The 17441-nt window shown below is 46.8% G+C and overlaps 2 protein-coding genes across 2 annotated transcripts; one reads left to right on the top strand and one right to left on the bottom strand.

Annotated features, from left to right (window-relative positions):
- Positions 1-232: 232 nt before the first annotated feature.
- Positions 233-9065, top strand: PCYOX1L (prenylcysteine oxidase 1 like). The gene is made up of 6 exons (XM_054977168.1): positions 233-503; positions 2368-2574; positions 3708-3882; positions 4055-4266; positions 4814-4954; positions 7114-9065. The coding sequence occupies exons 1-6, from the start codon at positions 377-379 to the stop codon at positions 7770-7772; spliced, it is 1521 nt and encodes a 506-aa protein (XP_054833143.1). The 5' UTR covers positions 233-376; the 3' UTR covers positions 7773-9065.
- An 850-nt stretch (positions 9066-9915) lies between these two features.
- Positions 9916-17170, bottom strand: IL17B (interleukin 17B). The gene is made up of 3 exons (XM_054978162.1): positions 17107-17170; positions 14129-14454; positions 9916-10885 (listed from the first exon to the last, which is right to left on the bottom strand). The coding sequence occupies exons 1-3, from the start codon at positions 17125-17127 to the stop codon at positions 10639-10641; spliced, it is 594 nt and encodes a 197-aa protein (XP_054834137.1). The 5' UTR covers positions 17128-17170; the 3' UTR covers positions 9916-10638.
- Between the last annotated feature and the right edge of the window lie 271 nt (positions 17171-17441).

Genomic DNA, 17441 nt, shown 5'->3' with positions numbered 1-17441 from the left:
CGGTGCTCTTCAGGCTTTTACCCCTTCCCGAACAGGTACCAAAGTTATTCCGAACTGAAGAGCGGGCGGGGGGGGGGGGGGCGCTGCGCGGCCTCCGTTCTCGCGGGACTGTCTCTTTAAGGCGGCAACCGTCGCCGCTCGGAAGATAAAGGAGGCGCCACAATAGGCGCAGCCAATGAGCGACTCCGTCTGCTTCCCTCCCCGGTTCCTCCTGAGCTGCGGCGCCTCGCAGCGTTCCCGATCACGCCTGGCGGAGTGGGCGATCCGGTTTTGCAGCTCGGCCTGCCTCGCCGGCGTCGCACGCCCTGCCTCCTGCACTTTTGCATTTGCGAAGCGCGACATCTTTCTCCATCCAGCCCCCCACCCCCTTGCCACCATGATGGCAGGCTTGCAGCAGCTGCCCTGTGCGCCCCGATTCCTCGTGTGTCTAGCCCTAGCTGTAGGGATGATGCGGACGGGGTCCTCTGCAGCGGCCGCAGGGGATGCTCCGCCTGGCAAAATAGGTAGGCGGTCCTCTTTCCTTCCTGCGGACTGGTTCGTGGCGGGCGGCTTTTGCCGCTCGGAGCAAGGCCTCCCGGGACGGGGGAGGGCGTGAGGGGGATAGCATGCGATGCGAGAGTTATTGCAAAGTAACGAAAAACGAGCAGTGATGCTGAAGAAGAGTCTGCTTTGGCCTGTCAGGAGATGCTGCAGACCAAGGCTACAAGAGCAGCGAATGACGCTCGTCTCTTCCTTGTGTTACGCAGCCTCCAATATGCTCTTTGCAGTTCTTTCCGTGTATAGCCTCCCCTGCTAATGCACACAAAGCCCGTTGATATACAGTGAGTCCGGGTGTGCCTCCCTTCCCTGCTGTAGGCATCTGCCTTACATGCCTGTTCTCTCACAGAAGCTGCCCCCACCACTGTGGTCATAGAAGATACCTGGTGACAGGCTGCCTTCTTTCCGCTCCTGCCGATTGGCTGCTGGTGATGAATGGTGTATTCAATCAACACTGTAAATAAACCCCTAAAAAGAGACAATGACTTTCTGTGCTGAGCTAGAATGATCTAGGATTTGCTGAGACCAAATTCTATGGTGGTGTGTGTGTTTGTGTGTGTGTGTGTGTGTGAATGAATGCCACGTTTGGTGGCTTCTCGTTAGAGGCTGCCAGAGGAAGAAGTTCCATGTAGCTGTGGAGTTTCAAAGAAAAATCCAGAAACAAAATGACACTAATAAGTGTGCAAGCATTCAGGTTCTCCAGAATGGTATCATTTGGGGTGGGCTTAATAAAAGGGATTACATGACTTTTTCTGGATATTTCCTTTAGAAGGTTTAGGAATTCCTGGGAGATTGACACCAGTTTCATGAAATCCTCATGCACCAGAGAAAGAACTTGCTTATCTTTGGTTGCTCATTTTTAATTTTGATCTTGCAATGACTGTATTAATGTGGCCCGATAGCTTGGATGGGGTCACCTCCACACTGACTGGATTTGTTTCTCCTCTGCTTGATACTGTCTGTGCTCTCTTGTCTGGCTTCATCTCCTTTGCTGTCTTGGAGATAAAACAGTTTAAATATGTTCCTTTTTTCTATACTCTGGGTGTATATCCCTACTCATGTAGGTGACTGTTTCATGTACTTGACAGAGCGGCCTGTAAAGGATTATGCCTCAGTAATTATATTGCCTTTAAGGTGCTACAGGGCTCTTTGTTGGCTTTGTTTCAAGAGACCTCCGTGACTACCGTTTTCGAATCAGTCATTCATGACAGACTTTTGGTGTTCGGCGAAAATGAGCAGAAGTCTTGTGGCACCTTAAAGACTTACCACACAGCTGGCCACAAAAAATTGTGCTAGAACAAAAATAGGTTAGTCCTTAAAGTGCCACAAGGCCCCTATTCATTTGCTACAACAGAATAACAGGACCACTTCCTGTGTCCCATTTAAGTCGTTCTAACAATTTGGAGAGGTTATGAAAATTTGCCTAAAGTTCAGGATTTGCTTGCAATGACAGTAATATTTAATGCCAAATTTGACACAGAGTTGAAGCGTGGGAAAATAGGTGTGGTCTAGCAATGAGTTCTTTAACTTGTGTGAGAGAACTCAACTGGGGTGGGATATTCAGCTACTCAAAGCATCCTATGTCCTTCAGCTTAGCTTTCCTGGCTACTTTGTATCAAACAAATCTTATATTTTGCAAAAGAAATGTGGGCAGTATAAGACTAAATGTGCTGAAAAATCTTTTAACTTCATAGTTAAACGTTGTACAAAATCTGTATGAAGAACTTCTTTGCTGACCAGGCCTCGTGTTCTCAAAGGAGTTAGGGCAGATGGTCAAAGGTGCTACCTGTATGATGTCTGATACTTGCTTCTCTTCTTTTGCTCTGGCAGCTGTGATAGGAGCTGGGATTGGCGGCTCGTCAGTAGCCTACTTTCTGCAGCAGCATTTTGGGTCTCAGGTTCAGCTGGATGTGTATGAGAAAGACATGGTGGGTGGTCGCCTGGCCACAGTAACTGTCAACAAGCAGCAGTACGAGAGCGGTGGGGCCTCCATTCACTCCCTCAATTTGCACATGCAAGACTTTGTTAAGCTGCTGGGTGAGTGTGGGCACAGCCATTGAACAGAAACTTAAGGTTTAGTATGCTCCTGCCATGCTCCATAGCTGGGTCTGGTATGATTTATATTGGTTCTCTTTTTTTTCTCTTCAGGCACACGGTAATGTATATGATAGTTGTAACTGTAGTTGTCCTGTTACTTGCTAAGAGCTTATGAAAAATTCTGGCTTAAGGCAGGAGGTTGAATTTCATTTTCATGACTGTTTGGGTTCCTTGCAGCCCTGCAGTAATGTACATTAGCATGTGATTTGGAGAAATGAGAATTCTGAGGATTTCCAAAGCCACGGTATGGAAAAAATAGTCCTTTAACGTATTTGTTTACTTATGTATTTATTTATTTAAAACATTTATTAGCCATCTTTCTACCTTACTGCACACATGCCTGCTAGAAAATTCTAGGAAAAATCTCTAAATGCTAGGAAATGTTAGGGATGGTCTCTAAAGCCCACCAGAAGCTGTGTTCAAATTCCCTTTTTAAGCACATCTTGGGAACTACAGGATCTTCCTGTGTCAAACCCCACTTAACTTCACAACAATTCGCTACTGTAAAGATGGGGATGGGGTGGTGGGGGCCACATCTTCCAGATGATACTTTTGAAAAGGAGGAGGGAAGACAAAATTGCAAGGAGTTTGTGCTAGTATAGCAGAGGTATATAGGGACAGAAGGGCAGAAGTAGGTGTGCATGTAGCACCAAAACGCGGCATCTAGTTTAAGAACAGCATCTCATGTAAAGATCTGCGAACCTCTCTGATGATGGGTGTTCCCCTTTGGCTGGGGCTTGTGCCCTCAAAACAAGGGGCACGTCTCCACTGATTGCTGTGTCACATCTACTCATTTGGGTAGGAGCAAGTGGGCCCAAGATGGTAAAATACGAATTGCAGAGTTTTCGTTCTGCTCTGGATCTAAATTGTCAAACTTTGAAGTTGGAAACCTATATATATTCAGCTGTCCCACCCTAAAGCACTGGAGAGAGACTGGACAGAGATTTTAAAGGCTTCATTATAGTCTGTAAAATCATACTGTAATGTAAACATGAAGATCAGTTACTGAGCATCCCCACTCTCAAATGAAAACCCGAGTCTCTTTTACAGTATTTTCTTGTCCCTTCATACAGGACTGAAGCATCGTCGAGAAGTGGCAGGAAAGAGTGCAGTTTTCAGTGGGGAGCACTTTGTCCTGGAGGAGACAGATTGGTACCTCTTGAACCTCTTTCGGCTCTGGTGGCACTATGGCATGAGCTTCCTGCGCCTGCAGATGTGGGTGGAGGAGGTAATGGAGAAGTTCATGAGGTAAGTAGCATCCTTCCAGAGGAGTGAAAGGAAAACAGAATGAGCTTTCCCCTTGATCCTAAATGGTGGGCTAGTCAGGCTGAAAAAATATAGAACAATACAGTGGAGTTCTTGAGTCTCCTGAAAAGAAAGCTCCACTGCGTCAAATTTTTCTTCTTTTTATGTCCTACAGGATCTACAAGTACCAGGCTCATGGCTATGCATTCTCTCGCGTAGAGGAACTCTTACATTCTTTGGGTGGCGACACCTTTGTCAACATGACTCAGCGCTCTGTGGCGGAATCCCTGCTGGAAGTGGGCGTCACACAGCGCTTCATTGATGATGTCATTGTGGCCATTTTGCGTGCAAGCTATGGCCAATCTGTACTGGTGCCTGCCTTCGCAGGTGAGTGACACCTCTATTGTCATTCTCCCAAATGATAGGCTCTCCTTCTTTGATGTTATTTAAGAAGAGGCTAGATGGCCACCTGACAGCAGTGATGATTCTGTGTCTCACTATGAATTTATACAGATCGGTAGAGGGAGAGCATGAAGAGATAAGCCAGTGCGATGCTCTCATGGTCCTTTTTTACATGCCCAGGGTAGTGCCAGTTGCCACTTTGGAATCAGGAAGGAATTTTCTTCCAGGCAAGACTGGCCAGGTATCCTAGAGGTTTTTTGCCTTTCTGTGGACATGCTGCAGGGGTCACTGGGGAGGGGAGGGGAGGAGATCGCTGTGAATTTCCTGCCTTGTGCAGGGGATCGAACTAGATGAACCTTCGGGTCCCTTCCAGCTCTTATGTTTATGTGTTTCTAAATCTTTCAAGGAAGGCTTCCCTTCCAGTGGGCTTGAACTTGGGCAATCCAGAGAGCGTTGCAGGAAGGGGCAGTGCTGTGTGACTTCAGCCTATTTATTCTTTTGACACTTACCCATTCTGTGTTTGCTTCTTCAGGGGCCATGTCGTTAGCAGGGGCGCAAGGCAACATGTGGGCTGTGGAAGGTGGCAACAAGCTGGTTTGCTCTGATTTGCTGAAGCTAACCAAAGCTAATGTAATCCAGGCCACCGTGACAGCCATCTCCCTGCACAGTTCAGGTGAGCTCCACGATACATCTCTTTCTAGGGCTGGAAGCTGAGCTGCAGGACATTGTGAGCAGAGCAGAGTTATTTTTCTTTGACTCATCATGGCTCCCCAAGTTCTCAGGCAAAGTACTGAGCTAAATGGCCTTATTAGAGGGCGCTTTTTTTCTTAAAAGAAAATTTGGAACTACACAGTGGTATGTGATGGTAATTTGCAAGCATTGTGTATGTTGCTACAACAAGCTTGTGCATTTTCCTTGTGTGTGAACACATGCTTTGTGAGGTCAGCAGACCTTCATAAATAAAACAAGCTGAAGGATTACAGGGTTAATAACAACAACAACAACATTCAATTTATATACTTCCCTTCAGGACAACTTAATGCCAACTCAAGAGTAGTTTACAAAGTATGTTATTATTATCCCCACAACAGCTCACCCACCTGTGAGGTGGGTGAGCTGAGAGCTCTGGAAGAGCTGTGACTGACCCAAGGTCACCCAGCTGCTTTCAAGTATAGGAGTGGGGAATCAAATCCGGTTCTCCAGAGTAAAGTCCCACTACTCTTAACCACCACACCAAACTGGCTCTCGCACCAAACTAGTTGCAGTGACAGGGGGGAAGCAAATAAAATCACCTCTTTCCCCCTCTTCCATTTGCAGTGATTTTACTGGCTTCCCCCCTTGTCCTTGCAGTAACCCATCCTGTGGCCCACTTTTCTTGCATAGTTCTGCCAGTCCTCAGAGAGGAGCTTCAGGACAAACTGCAGGCTGGCTGAGGAAGGGGAAGGCAGGGAAAGAGCGGCTCTGCTAACCCTTTCTTTCTGATGGATCCAGCTTGTTATTTGGGACAGTTACTGGTTCCCTCACTTGCCTTGGTGGCAGTGATCAAGACAAAAGGCCACTTCTAACATTACATTTCTCTCCATAGGTGGGCAGATGAGAGCAAAGTTCCCAGGGCCTTCTCAGCTCTTCATACAGCCGAGATTATTTGATTGTATAATTCATGTGCACTTGTTTCTGACGTCTTGTTTAGGGACTGTACATCTCTCCTCTTAGTTGCTCTTCTGCTATAAGAACATTGTATTTTCTGTAACTCAGCGTTAAGTATTTTCTACCTGGGAAAATGTGATACTTCCACTAGGATAGTATATTCATCACTATTGTAACTGGCTTATATAAATGAAAGTGACCAAGTCTGGCAGGTAGAATAATTTTTGTGAGGGAATTTAGTGACCAGCAATACAACCAGTCATTCTTATGCCACAGTTTGTGTTGTTTCATTTAATATCATTGTTACCCTATGTCTCGTGTTTGCTGAGTCTCAAGCTAGAAAACACCTAGAATAAGTGTGGCAGGTTCTCTGAATTACCAGATTTCATTTTATAAAAAAGTAAGTCTCTAGCCCCTTCCCTTGTAGAGATACAAGGAAAAAGGCATATCTTTGCAACCAAAGGGGCTAGAGACTTGCATTTTAAAAAATGAAAGCTGGTAATTCATAGAACCTGCTACATGTATAGTTACCACGACATGTTGATATAACAATATTCTAGTGTCTTTTTTTAATTGCAAAAGCCTTGGTTGCCCAGGGGAGGGGGTGGCCATTGCTGGGGAATTAGTGGAAAGTGTCATCTTGAAGCTGACTTCTGGTGACCATGTAGAGTTTTCAAGGCAAGAGACAAACAGAGGTGGTCTGCCATTGCCCGCCTCTGTGTAGCAACCCTGGACTTTCTTGGTGGTCTTCCGTCCAAGTAGTAACCAGGACTGACCCTGCTTAGCTTCCAGGAATTGATGAAATCGGGTTAGCCTGACTCATCCAGGTCAGGGCATTGCTGGGGCAGGGAAACTGCAGGGAACCCTCCCATGTAGACTCTGACCCTTTATCTGCTGCCTCACCAATAAGGAAACCACAGAAGCCCATCTCGGTGTGGAAAACACCTGAGCAGGGTCTGAAAGTTAAAACCCTCAAGTCATGTGAGAACTACAGAGAGGATGTGGTTAACTAATTGCAGAAGAGCTTTGGATGAGTTGTGATTCAGGGAAGCTTACCACCCTCTAGATCTAGCGTTTGTCCATACTGTTCCTCTGATGCCCTCACCTGGGTGTGATGGATATTGTCCTTTTTGACTTACCATTTTATGCTCTCTCTCTCTTTCCCTCTTTCCTCGCTCTTTCCAGAAGGAAAAAACTTTTATCAAGTGCACTATGAGGATGAGGAAGGCCAAGGTTCTAGTTTCTATGACATAGTGGTCATTGCCACACAACTGCATGATAACAAGAGCAACATCACCTTTCAGAACTTTGACCCTCCCATTGCTGAGTTTCCAGGAACTTTTCACACCACCATCGCTTCCATAGTCCATGGCTACCTCAACTCCTCTTATTTTGGCTTCACTGATCCAAAGCTCTTCCCTTTCACCAGTGTCCTCACCACAGACTCTCCTGCTGTCTTCTTCAATTCCATGGATAACATTTGCCCTGTCAATGTATCCAGTACCTTCCGGCGAAAACAACCCCAAGATGCTGCTGTGTGGAGAGTCCACTCCCAGCATCCCCTGGAAAAGCAGGAGCTGAAGATCCTCTTCCGTTCCTACTATTCTGTCCAGGTGACAGAATGGCAGGCATATCCTTCTTATGAATCTTCCAAGACTCTTCCGCCCATTATTCTCCATGATAATCTCTACTACCTCAACAGCATGGAGTGGGCAGCCAGCTCAGTGGAAATGGCTGTTGTGGCTGCCAAAAATGTGGCCCTCTTAGCTTACAACCTCTGGTATCATGACCTAGATAAGATAGACCAGAAGGACCTGATCCACAAAATAAAGACTGAGCTGTGAATCTATCAGGCAGTGCTGGAGGAGACTTTCAGCATCTTCTCCTTTATTGGATGCAGGGTGGGCTGAACAGGTACACTGGACTTTTAACAGGGTGATGAATGGAGCACCATGGAGAATGGAGATATACATCCCTGTATATCTGTTTGTCGGCAGCAAGTGCATCTCATTCTTTTTTGCAGAGTCTACGAGCAAATGGCACTCCTGTACCAGAGACTAAAGGTTCTTAAGAAAATCTTCGAGGGCATCTAAGCTGGTTAGTTACTATTGAACTGCGTCCAAGCTGATTCCAGGGTCAGAGATGGGACTGGTTTCTTCTTCAGGCAAACAGTGTTCTGTTACCTGCTGAGCCACAGCCATGCATCGTCCCATTGTACATCACTTGGCAAAGTACACTTTTGTAAAGAACCTGCCCAAGGAATGGATCTCTTGGTTCCTCCGCAACAACTGCAGCCCTGATTTCCACCTGCTTTCTTCTGAACTTCCTCCTTGTGGCTAGGCTTCTGTGCTAAAGGAACGGCCATTTGAGTAGGAGTGCCTCTCTGATGTCAGAACCCTGCAGCAACTTTACTGTACTGCCACGCCAAGCAATGTTATCCTTTACCAAGCCCCATAACCTTGCCTTTAATTGTGGTCAACCAGAACCGCGAGTTAGGTCTTTAAGCACTGGCTAAAGCTCAGGTTTAACATCCTGTGCTTGTACAAATGTGACCTTCCCCTCCCACCCCCACTCTCTCTACCAGTGCAGAACTGCATAACCACTGTCCTGATAACTTCCAATCCCTGCAACTAATGGCTGATCTTACATTGCTTTTCCTTTCATATATCATAGAGGAAGATTTAGTTGCTGTTTCTCAGCTTCCAAGAGAAACTGGGCATTCTCCTCTTCCAGATCTCATTGGTTAAATTAATTTTTGTTGTTTCTTGGCTAGGAGAAAATACTGCATATTGATTGGAAGCTTTTATGACTTGGAGCTGTGTTCCAGCTGTATTGTCTAGCTGATTCTGCAGATCTTGAAATGGGAGCCTGTATGCTCCTTCCATGCTGTTAGTTGAGCCCGTACTCACCTGCAGCTGCTTGCAGTAAAGGGGTAGCTTGGGACAGGTGCAACACAACAGACAGGTGCAACACTCTTGTGGCTGGAGAAAAGAAATCTGCTTTACTGTCAAATAGCAAGGCTGCTTCCTGAGCGCAAGGATTAGTCGGCGAATTCCTCCTGTTTTTCCTGCAGAAACAGGGTTGGAAGTCCTGGACATGTGACTCTTAACCCCCTCTAATAAAGTGTCTTAACTGTGTGTGGAGTTCTCATTGCTGTTCTGGGATGGGCTGAGAAACCAAAGCACACCGAAACCAATGCTTATGCTCAATGGTGTGAAATTCTGGCAGAAAGGCAATCCCTTGAAAAGAGATTTGCTTTATATAACCATCTATAATACCATTCTCTCTCATTCTGCTTCATTAGTATGTTGACATTGACTTCCACAAGTGGGAGCCAGTATTTCATTCATCTTGACAAAGCCTTTATTTCCGTGTGAAGCTGTCTTGTATTGAGTCAGCCAATTGGTTCATTTGAGTAAAAGTGGCTCTCCAAGGTCTGGGTAAGAGATCTATCTCAACCCTCCTGAGATCCTTTAGCTGGACATACTAGGGATTGAACCTTGGATTTTCTGCAAATGAGTACCACTGAGCTATGACCATTCCCCATGGGGCAGAGAACTGCTGCCCACCTGGAGAAGGGAAACTTTAAAGATTGATATGCAAGGCTTCCATGTATGTGGTCAAGGTCACTGGCCTCAGGATGTGATTTGCTTAGCAGAGTGGCTTGAGATTCTCTGGCTGCTTCCTGGCTGTAGTTGTGTTTGGTGCAAGCACCACCCTGCTGTTTCCATTAGACCTTAGCGGAGCTGCCAGCACCAGGCTCATAGGCCTGCTTGTTGAGACAAGGAGTTCTCTGGATAGGCTTGTATAAGGTGAACAATAGGCCTCCAAGCATCCTGGTTGTGAAAGCCTTCCCACCCCTTACCCTTCCCTTGGCAAGTGCCAATTCTCTTTCTACTCCCATATGAACGGCAGAGGGACTATCAAGAAGCTGAATGGCCACCTCTTAGTTTTTGGCCTTCAGCAATCAATGCAGATAGACGGTGATTCCTACAGAAGAGTTTTATTTTCTCTGTCTCAGTAATGCTATCCAAGAAGAGGAATGACATAAAAGGCGTCTTGGAATCTTGATGCCATCCTGGCCTAGGTTGTGTCACAGTTGACTAAGGCCTCCAGAATCCATAATAAAAGCAGCTTGTAAGCCAAGTGGTCAGCAGCGAAAACGATGATCTTCAGAAAGGCCAAAACACCAGCCAGCCCCAGCCATACATCTAAGCTCTCTGCACTTATGCAGGCCCTTCTTCCTGCCTCTCCAGCATGCTAAACATCTGAGCATGCGAGTGTGCCAGTCAGAGAAAGCAGCTGGAAGTAGGAAGTAAGCATGGCTGTGGATTCATATCATTAGCTGTTGTAGGTAAAACAGGCAATTGCATAGGTCTCTCTTAGTATAGACCCAGAAGCACTAGGACTGGGGTAGTAAAATTCCTTAATACGCCATGTTCCTAAGTGATTGTGGCTTGCAGTGTGTACGAGGCAGTGCAAGCCTGTCAGAGGGTGATAGGAGAGAAAGGTCCTGACCAAAGCAGTTCTGACTTCTGAAAAATGCACATGTGCATGCACGCCCACCTTGCCCCGTTGTGGCAGGAAAAGGAGCAAGGAACTTAGAGGAAGGGACCTTAGCTAACCAGTGGGCAAGAGGAGGAGGAGACTAGGTAGCCAAGACCAGGGGCCTGCTGCAAGGATGGAAGAGGATCTGCCCGTCACATGTCCTCAGAAGATGCAAGTGCAACCTACAGCAACAGTCTCCATGACCATTTTGTACTCTTTGTGACACTTTTTCTTCTTCCTACGAGTTTTGCTTGGATCACAGAGCAGACGGCGCACTGGGATTTTGCTGTAGATAGGAATACTGACCAGGGAGCGGTCTTCCTGCATGGTGAAAGGATTAATGCATCCTGCACAGAGGCAGAGTGCCTCTGGGATGTCGACTGGGATTCGTGTGGCATCGTGGTTTATCCTGAAAGAATATGGAGAAATGTGCTGATATGAACATATATATACACATTCATTTTAGACAACTAGGAATGACAGGTCACATTTATACAGAGAGACCTGTGAAAATGGGATAACACCCACCCACTGTGGCACTTGCTAATATACCCATAAGTAAACTCTCTGATGATCTGGCTCTTCCTAGAGACATAAGTGATATGTAGATAGAAGATTATACTCAAAACCTTTGCAGCCAGCACCAATGTGAGTATTTGCACTACAATGCTAAGGGTTCCTAGGGTAGTGGGCATTCGTGCCACAGTATGAGTTTGTGAGAAAGATGATGTACTTGCACAGAGAATTGTCTGTGCATGGAAAAAAATGTAACATGCCATTGGCCACTAGGGTTGCTAGGTACCCCTCCCCTCCTGTTGGGAGGGTGGAGTCCCTGTCACTTACCTTGTGCCGGGCACGAGGTTTTTCATACGTGCGTGCCCCAGAGCCAACGCGATGATGTCACTTCCGGAAGTGACATCACGCTGGTTATGTGAGCACTCTCGTGCTCCGCACGGGCCTGATTCAGCCTGTTTGGGGCTCAAATTGGTCCCAAAAGAAGCACGGGAACGGTCCCGCGGGTAGCATGACACCACTTCCAGAAGTGACATTGCCATGCTGGTTGGCAGCACGTGCGCAGCATGTGTTCTTGAGGTGCCTGCTGGTGGCGGGCAAGCCCTGGGAGCTTGCCCCCTCCCACCAATTGTTGAACAATCGGCAGATGAGGGGGCAAATCCCCAGGAGTTTGTCTGCCACTGGTGGGCACCTGGGAACTCCACTGGCCACACACAAGAAAGAAAGAAAGAACTTAGAGCACAGTTTTGAATTACACAGGCTGTTGAGAAGAATTTTGTGATGATACACTGTTTGGGACAGCCTCATAACCCATACGGCTGCCCTAGCCTGAGCAACTTTGGTTCAGGCCCATAAGTTTCCACAGGCCCAGTTCTGGTCCGCCACCCTAAGAATGGAATGAGCAGGCTCCTTAATTAACTGCACCTGCTACCTGTTGTTTCAAAGCAAGATGTCGTTGGGTGGAAGGAAGTATCAACCCCGGGCCACCCTCCCCACTTTCTTGTGCTAGCAATGCTGTTATCAAAGTGTGCCCTGACTGGCTGACAAGGAAAGATGGCTCCTCACAGCAGCTCAGAACACTCTAGATCCCACTCTTGTTCTCTCTGGCCTCGGATTCCATCCAATTTGATTCACCAGCATGTGAGAGACTTTGCTCCATGCCAGGCCCTACGATGACCAGAGTTGCCTGGCATGGTTTGGACTTTTCTTTCTGTTTGTGAGCATGAGCAACCTGAAAGTTAGCAAGCGAGTTTTATGTCTAGTCGGTTTTAGTCAAGCTTAGGCAAGCTGTTCTTTTCATTGCCTTTTGCTCTGTGCTTTATAGATTGGTTCCTGCCTTGCAAACACTCTTCTAAACTTAATAAACAACTTCTATTTAAGCCTGGTGTCCAGAGTTACTGACCACATGTGTGCAGATACTCCCAGAATGAACTTGGAGACTGGGAAGTCTCGAAAAGAAAGGTCCTGACCCTCCAGAAGCCTGCTAGGGCCTCAAGGGCCTGTGTTCAGCACTTGGGAATGGTGGCTGGGGGCTCTCGGGCCTTTAGATATGCACAGATGACCATTTAGTGTTCTCGTGCCAGATGTGGATTTCTGCAGGTTTCTGCTATCATCAATTTGGATCACACCCTGCCCTGCCAAAGTACTAGCATCTACTCCCAACTACAAAAGCACATATATGACTCCAAAGCTCTATTAAAACGTGTTAAACGATGGTTATAAAACCATGATTTGATCAAACCCTGGTTAGTTGTGCTGGGTAAATGGAAATAGTGCCAAAACAATGAGGTTTGTTAGTTGGCAGAAAACGGGATTTCAGACTAGAATATGTAGCTGTCTTGTTAATCATAATTTGTACTGTGGTTTGTTATGATGTCAGAATTTACAAAACAAAGTTTGAGCACCACTACCACTTCTCACAGCCACCTGGCCTGAGATACCACAATATAGAGGAGATTTTCTCATTGTTTGGAAGGTGACATGAAATAAGAGGCAGTCAAACCAGGATTTATAGAAAAGAGTCCAGTAGCACCTTTAAGACTAACCAACTTTACTGTAGCATAAGCTTTCGAGAATCACAGCTCTCTTCTTCAGCTGCAACAGGATTTGTAACTTAAGCCCATTGACTCACTAGAGTTTGTTGCACTTAATATAGTTCTGGATTTTTCAGAACTTTGGGATTCTAGAAAAATGAATGAAATGACTTGGCTGACCCATTCAGGAAAACAACACATGTATTAACTTTTAACAGTACCACAGGAGGGGGAATACAGTGCCACAAAATTAAGCCATTCATTAGGCCACAGTATTTTCTGGGTTCTCCCTCGAGGTTAGCCAGTATTAAATATGAATATGAAATAGTGTACATTAATTAGTGAGCTTCTCTGAGTGACCTGAGCTATACTTGAGGGACGAAACACACAGGCCCCCTTCTGTAAGCTAATCTCTGAGTAGGCTACAGAAACAAAAGGTAGAACATACTACTTCCACACTATAGCAAGTTAATGTTAAAAAGCAATGATCAGTTGACCTTGCTGCGCTTATGGCATGGGCTGCCAGAGGGATGGGAGGCCTCTTGGCATGCGTGCCTCAATTTCTGATCATGCCAACAAGTCATTATCAGTAGCATCCATGTACAGTGGCCTCCAAGGCTATGAACAGGCTACAGACTATAACAGGGGAATCGCCCTCTGACACCTCTGCCCTCAGTGTCCCTAAACGATTCCTCAGAGTTTCTGGAAAGGGGCCAAGCCACAGCGCTCAGGTCTGGAGCTGCTGGAGTCTCCAGGCCCTGCTGCATGCCAGTGACTTTACTAGCACACACCAGGCCTAGAAACACCCAAGCAGGTCCAGCGCTGTCCCAGTTCCATTTATTTAGACTATTTCTATGCCACCTGTTCAGACTCATGCAGTAGGCTGCTTACAATTAAAAACAACAATTTAAAAAGAAAAAGCCATTGATACACTATTTTTTAAAATACTTCTGTAAATCCCAGTTCACCCCAACATGGACTTGGATATGTGGACGGCACTCAGAAGAGAGTTTTGCACTCAGTATTCCATCTCATTAATGCATAGCATTCTGGGGGAGGAGTGATTTGCTGCCATTTGTGCAGACACACTGACTGCTCTATCTCACCTGTAGGCCCAAGGAGACAAACTCCTCTTGTTGGACATCCAGAGTCTCAGGTTGACCTGACACTTGCTGTCCTGGGGCTCAGAGATGTTCTTCAGCTGCTTAACCATCTCATGGATGCTCTGCTCATAATCCTCCACTAAGGTATAGTCTGTTGAAGCCCCTGGATTCACCCGCAGCACGGGATCTGGTGAGGATTCCTGAGCCCTCAGACGCTGGATCTTGACCTTAGTGGGTCCTCTCTTTTTGCCTTTTGCGCTTTTGCTTTGCTCTTTGGTTTCAGCGGTGGCATCTAATGCAAAGGAAAGGCATAGTGCACAGAAAACCAGCTGGGAGGAATGAAAGGTGAGCTGATTACTTTCATAATATAACAGGCCACACAAACACTTGCCCCCTTCTCAGATAATTTGGATGGACTCGGAGCAGAATCACAAGTGACAAAAGGCACAGGTTGGACACTTGTCAGCTTCCCTCAAGTTTTGATGGGAAATGTAGGCATCCTAGTCTTGCAGCTTGGCTCTCTGACTGCTGTCCAAAGGACTTTTCAACTGTCACTTGTCCAACATTCCGCCAAGCTGCCTACATTTCCCATCAAAACTTGAGGGAAACTGACAAATGTCCAACCTGTGCCTTTTGTCACTTGTGGTTCTGCTCTGGGTGGTGGTGGGTAGATATGACACTGCTGTCACTGCTGGAATCAGATAAATGGGATAGGGGAAGCAAAGCAGAAAGTGAGACCTGGTTCACGTATGCAGGGCAAGAGGAGGTGCAATGGACGGTGCCCCTCCAGACTGCAGGTTGGTGGATCATGAAAAAACTCCTTGCAAACAGACAGCTAGCACAGCAAACACAGCGAAGCAGTAGAGCCTTTCCCCCTGCTATGCTAGTTTTCTATTTCTCTAGAATCTATTTTTATATGTGAAGTAACACTTAAAGCTGAAATCCACGACCTGTTGTCCTAAGTTGCACAGTCTATTCCATTACTCTGCCTTTGCCTCCTCATTACCAATTCATTGTTCTGCATGTGTGAACCAGGCCTACATCTGTCTTTCCTTTTTATTATTATTTAAAACATTTGTATACCATCTCCATTGCAAGTTTCCAGAGCACAAGTTTGTTTCACAACAGTAAAATCCAATTGAAACAACCCATATAACAATATAATCAAAAATACTGCACAGACCCTCCAGACCAACTGGTAACTCAAACAAATTACCAGTTAGCAGCACTAAAACTAAAGAAACTAAGAACATCAACAACACCCAATTAAACTAATAAAATAGCTAAGAGTAAAACAGCCCCATGATCTTTTCTGGTCCCATTTCCAGGGGCCCTCAGTCCCAGCCAATGGCCCACATCTGCCCTCTCCTGTGAAGGTGGAGATCTGGAATATGAAATAAGCTTCCCCACACAGAGGCCAGCCACTGCACTCCACTGTTGCAAAATATCCAAGACGTGTAAATGTCTGTTATGGTTATGGCTCGAAAAGCAGAAACCCTTTTGGAAGGAAAAAGGCTTGAGGGGAGGGGGCTTATGGCGGTGCTCTTCCTCGTGGCAAGTGAGGTTTTAAGCTTCCTGAGTAGGAGGTACAATGCCTCCCTCTATGTCTGTCCCTTTAAGGCAGGCCTTAGAACCCTGTTGCCTGCCTTGGTAGGGGATGCATCCTGTCCCACCCCAGTCATCAGTCTATCTCCAGCGTATGTCCCCGCCCCCCCCATTCAAAGTGGCCCTCTGTTCCTTGAACTGGGGCAACCCTGCCTTGGCCCCTGAGGGATGATGGCACTTCCAATGCCAGCTGTGGCACAGCCGCAGCCTGTCAGTTGTTCTCACTGCCCTGGTTCTATGCTGCTCTCTGTCTCAGCCTGAGCTAGCTTCAAATCTCTGCATCAAGTAAACAGCGGTACAGCTGCATGGCAAAAGTACTAAGGCTGCAAACACTTTAAAAACCATTTTGCCTTCTGCATCCCACTGGCCAGCTTACAGCAGTGACTGACCAGTCTCCCTCTCCTCCTTCAGGCTGCCTGCAAAGCTGCCCACAAAATACAGGAGGGAGGGGAAGGAACAGGTGGCTGGGGGCTGGGGGAGGGAAGGCTCTGCTGCTGCTAGAGGGGGCATTATTAAGGGCTTGGCTATGGGTCCTGGGGCCCTTTTGCCTGACCCCAGGTGGGGGGAGGGGGAGCTCTCTCTTTCTGCAAAGGGCAGAAGCCACATTGAATTTAGAAGATGGCGCTTACGTTCAGCAACATAGCCTCAGGTCTTTCGTCTAAAAACCTCCCTATCATTTACATCTAGCCTTTCCTCAAAGGAGCAGAGGGCACTGTACAATTATCCAAGTTTGCCCTCACAGCAGCAATGCAAGATCGGTTAGAGATGGTTTGGTCCACGCTATTGAATGACCTACAGAGCTATGCAAGAATTAAATTTGCCCTTCGTACAAAGTTTTTAGTCTGCCTACTACACCATGCTGGGTTTCACAATGTAAACATGTCAGTTCCTAGTCCTGTGAAACTCATGACAATGATCAACCTACAAGTTAGACCAGATGACCTGCGAAATAATCCTCTCCTCCTCTGCCCCATGGACTCTTCTGTCTGCCTCTCCCATTCCTCTTCAGCAGTTCTCTTCATTTCAATAGCTGCCATGTGCTAGCCCAGAGACAGCTGCACTCTTCTGTTTGACAAGCTGCTTCCTTTCTTGGTGTTTGCAGATTCTCGGGGTGCAACTGGAGCCTTATGCACATATGCTAACCAGCCTCATGACATAAGACCCATCCCGTTTGTCCCCTTTCTGGGAGGGTAAGTGCTTCATTTTATGGGCTCTATTTCTCTCTCTAGGAGGCTGTTTTGTGTCTTTCTCCTGCCAGGCACTGAAAGCAATGGCTTATCCAGGCAAAGTTTACACTTCCAAAAGCAAACAAGCCTGACAGGCCATTAATAAGCAGAAAGTAAATAAAAGAGGCACAAAGCAGGCCAAGCACCTACCAGTTTCGGAGCCCACTCCATCTCAGTGGGTGGGTGAGCCAGCGAGGGCTCTGCAGATGCCTCCCTCTGCTGCAGAATGAAGGGAAGGAGATGGGCCGTGCTCTTTAAAAAGGAAAGCAACAACCCCTAATCTCTTCATCACCAGGGAGGTGGGCCTGCCTGGCACCAAGAAACTTCTCCAGGGTGCCAGCTGAGCTGTTGACAGAAGGGACAACCGTCTGCTTCCCAGCTGCCATGGAGGTTTCCTTTGGAGTCGGCACACATTGTTATCCACAGACCAGCTTTGATTGAAACACCTGGCCTGGAGGACCAGGTGAAGGGGAAGCCCTGCAGAA

Source organism: Eublepharis macularius, chromosome 4, assembly GCF_028583425.1.
Source record: "Eublepharis macularius isolate TG4126 chromosome 4, MPM_Emac_v1.0, whole genome shotgun sequence".
Lineage (NCBI taxonomy): Eukaryota > Metazoa > Chordata > Lepidosauria > Squamata > Eublepharidae > Eublepharis > Eublepharis macularius.
The sequence above is the reverse complement of the archived record's forward strand: the minus strand, read 5'-3'. Positions and strand labels throughout refer to the sequence as shown.

What these genes read in the sequence shown, in the direction of transcription:
- PCYOX1L (XM_054977168.1), top strand. Translation starts at nt 377, where the DNA reads ATGATGGCAGGCTTGCAGCAGCTGCCCTGTGCGCCCCGATTCCTCGTG. An exon ending in GTAATGGAGAAGTTCATGAG is followed by an intron (nt 3,883 to 4,054) that starts GTAAGTAGCATC and finishes TATGTCCTACAG; the next exon opens with GATCTACAAGTACCAGGCTC. An exon ending in ACTGGTGCCTGCCTTCGCAG is followed by an intron (nt 4,267 to 4,813) that starts GTGAGTGACACC and finishes TTGCTTCTTCAG; the next exon opens with GGGCCATGTCGTTAGCAGGG.
- IL17B (XM_054978162.1), bottom strand. Translation starts at nt 17,127, where the DNA reads ATGGAGTGGGCTCCGAAACTG. An exon ending in TGGAGTGGGCTCCGAAACTG is followed by an intron (nt 14,455 to 17,106) that starts GTAGGTGCTTGG and finishes CATTCCTCCCAG; the next exon opens with CTGGTTTTCTGTGCACTATG. An exon ending in TTGTCTCCTTGGGCCTACAG is followed by an intron (nt 10,886 to 14,128) that starts GTGAGATAGAGC and finishes ATATTCTTTCAG; the next exon opens with GATAAACCACGATGCCACAC.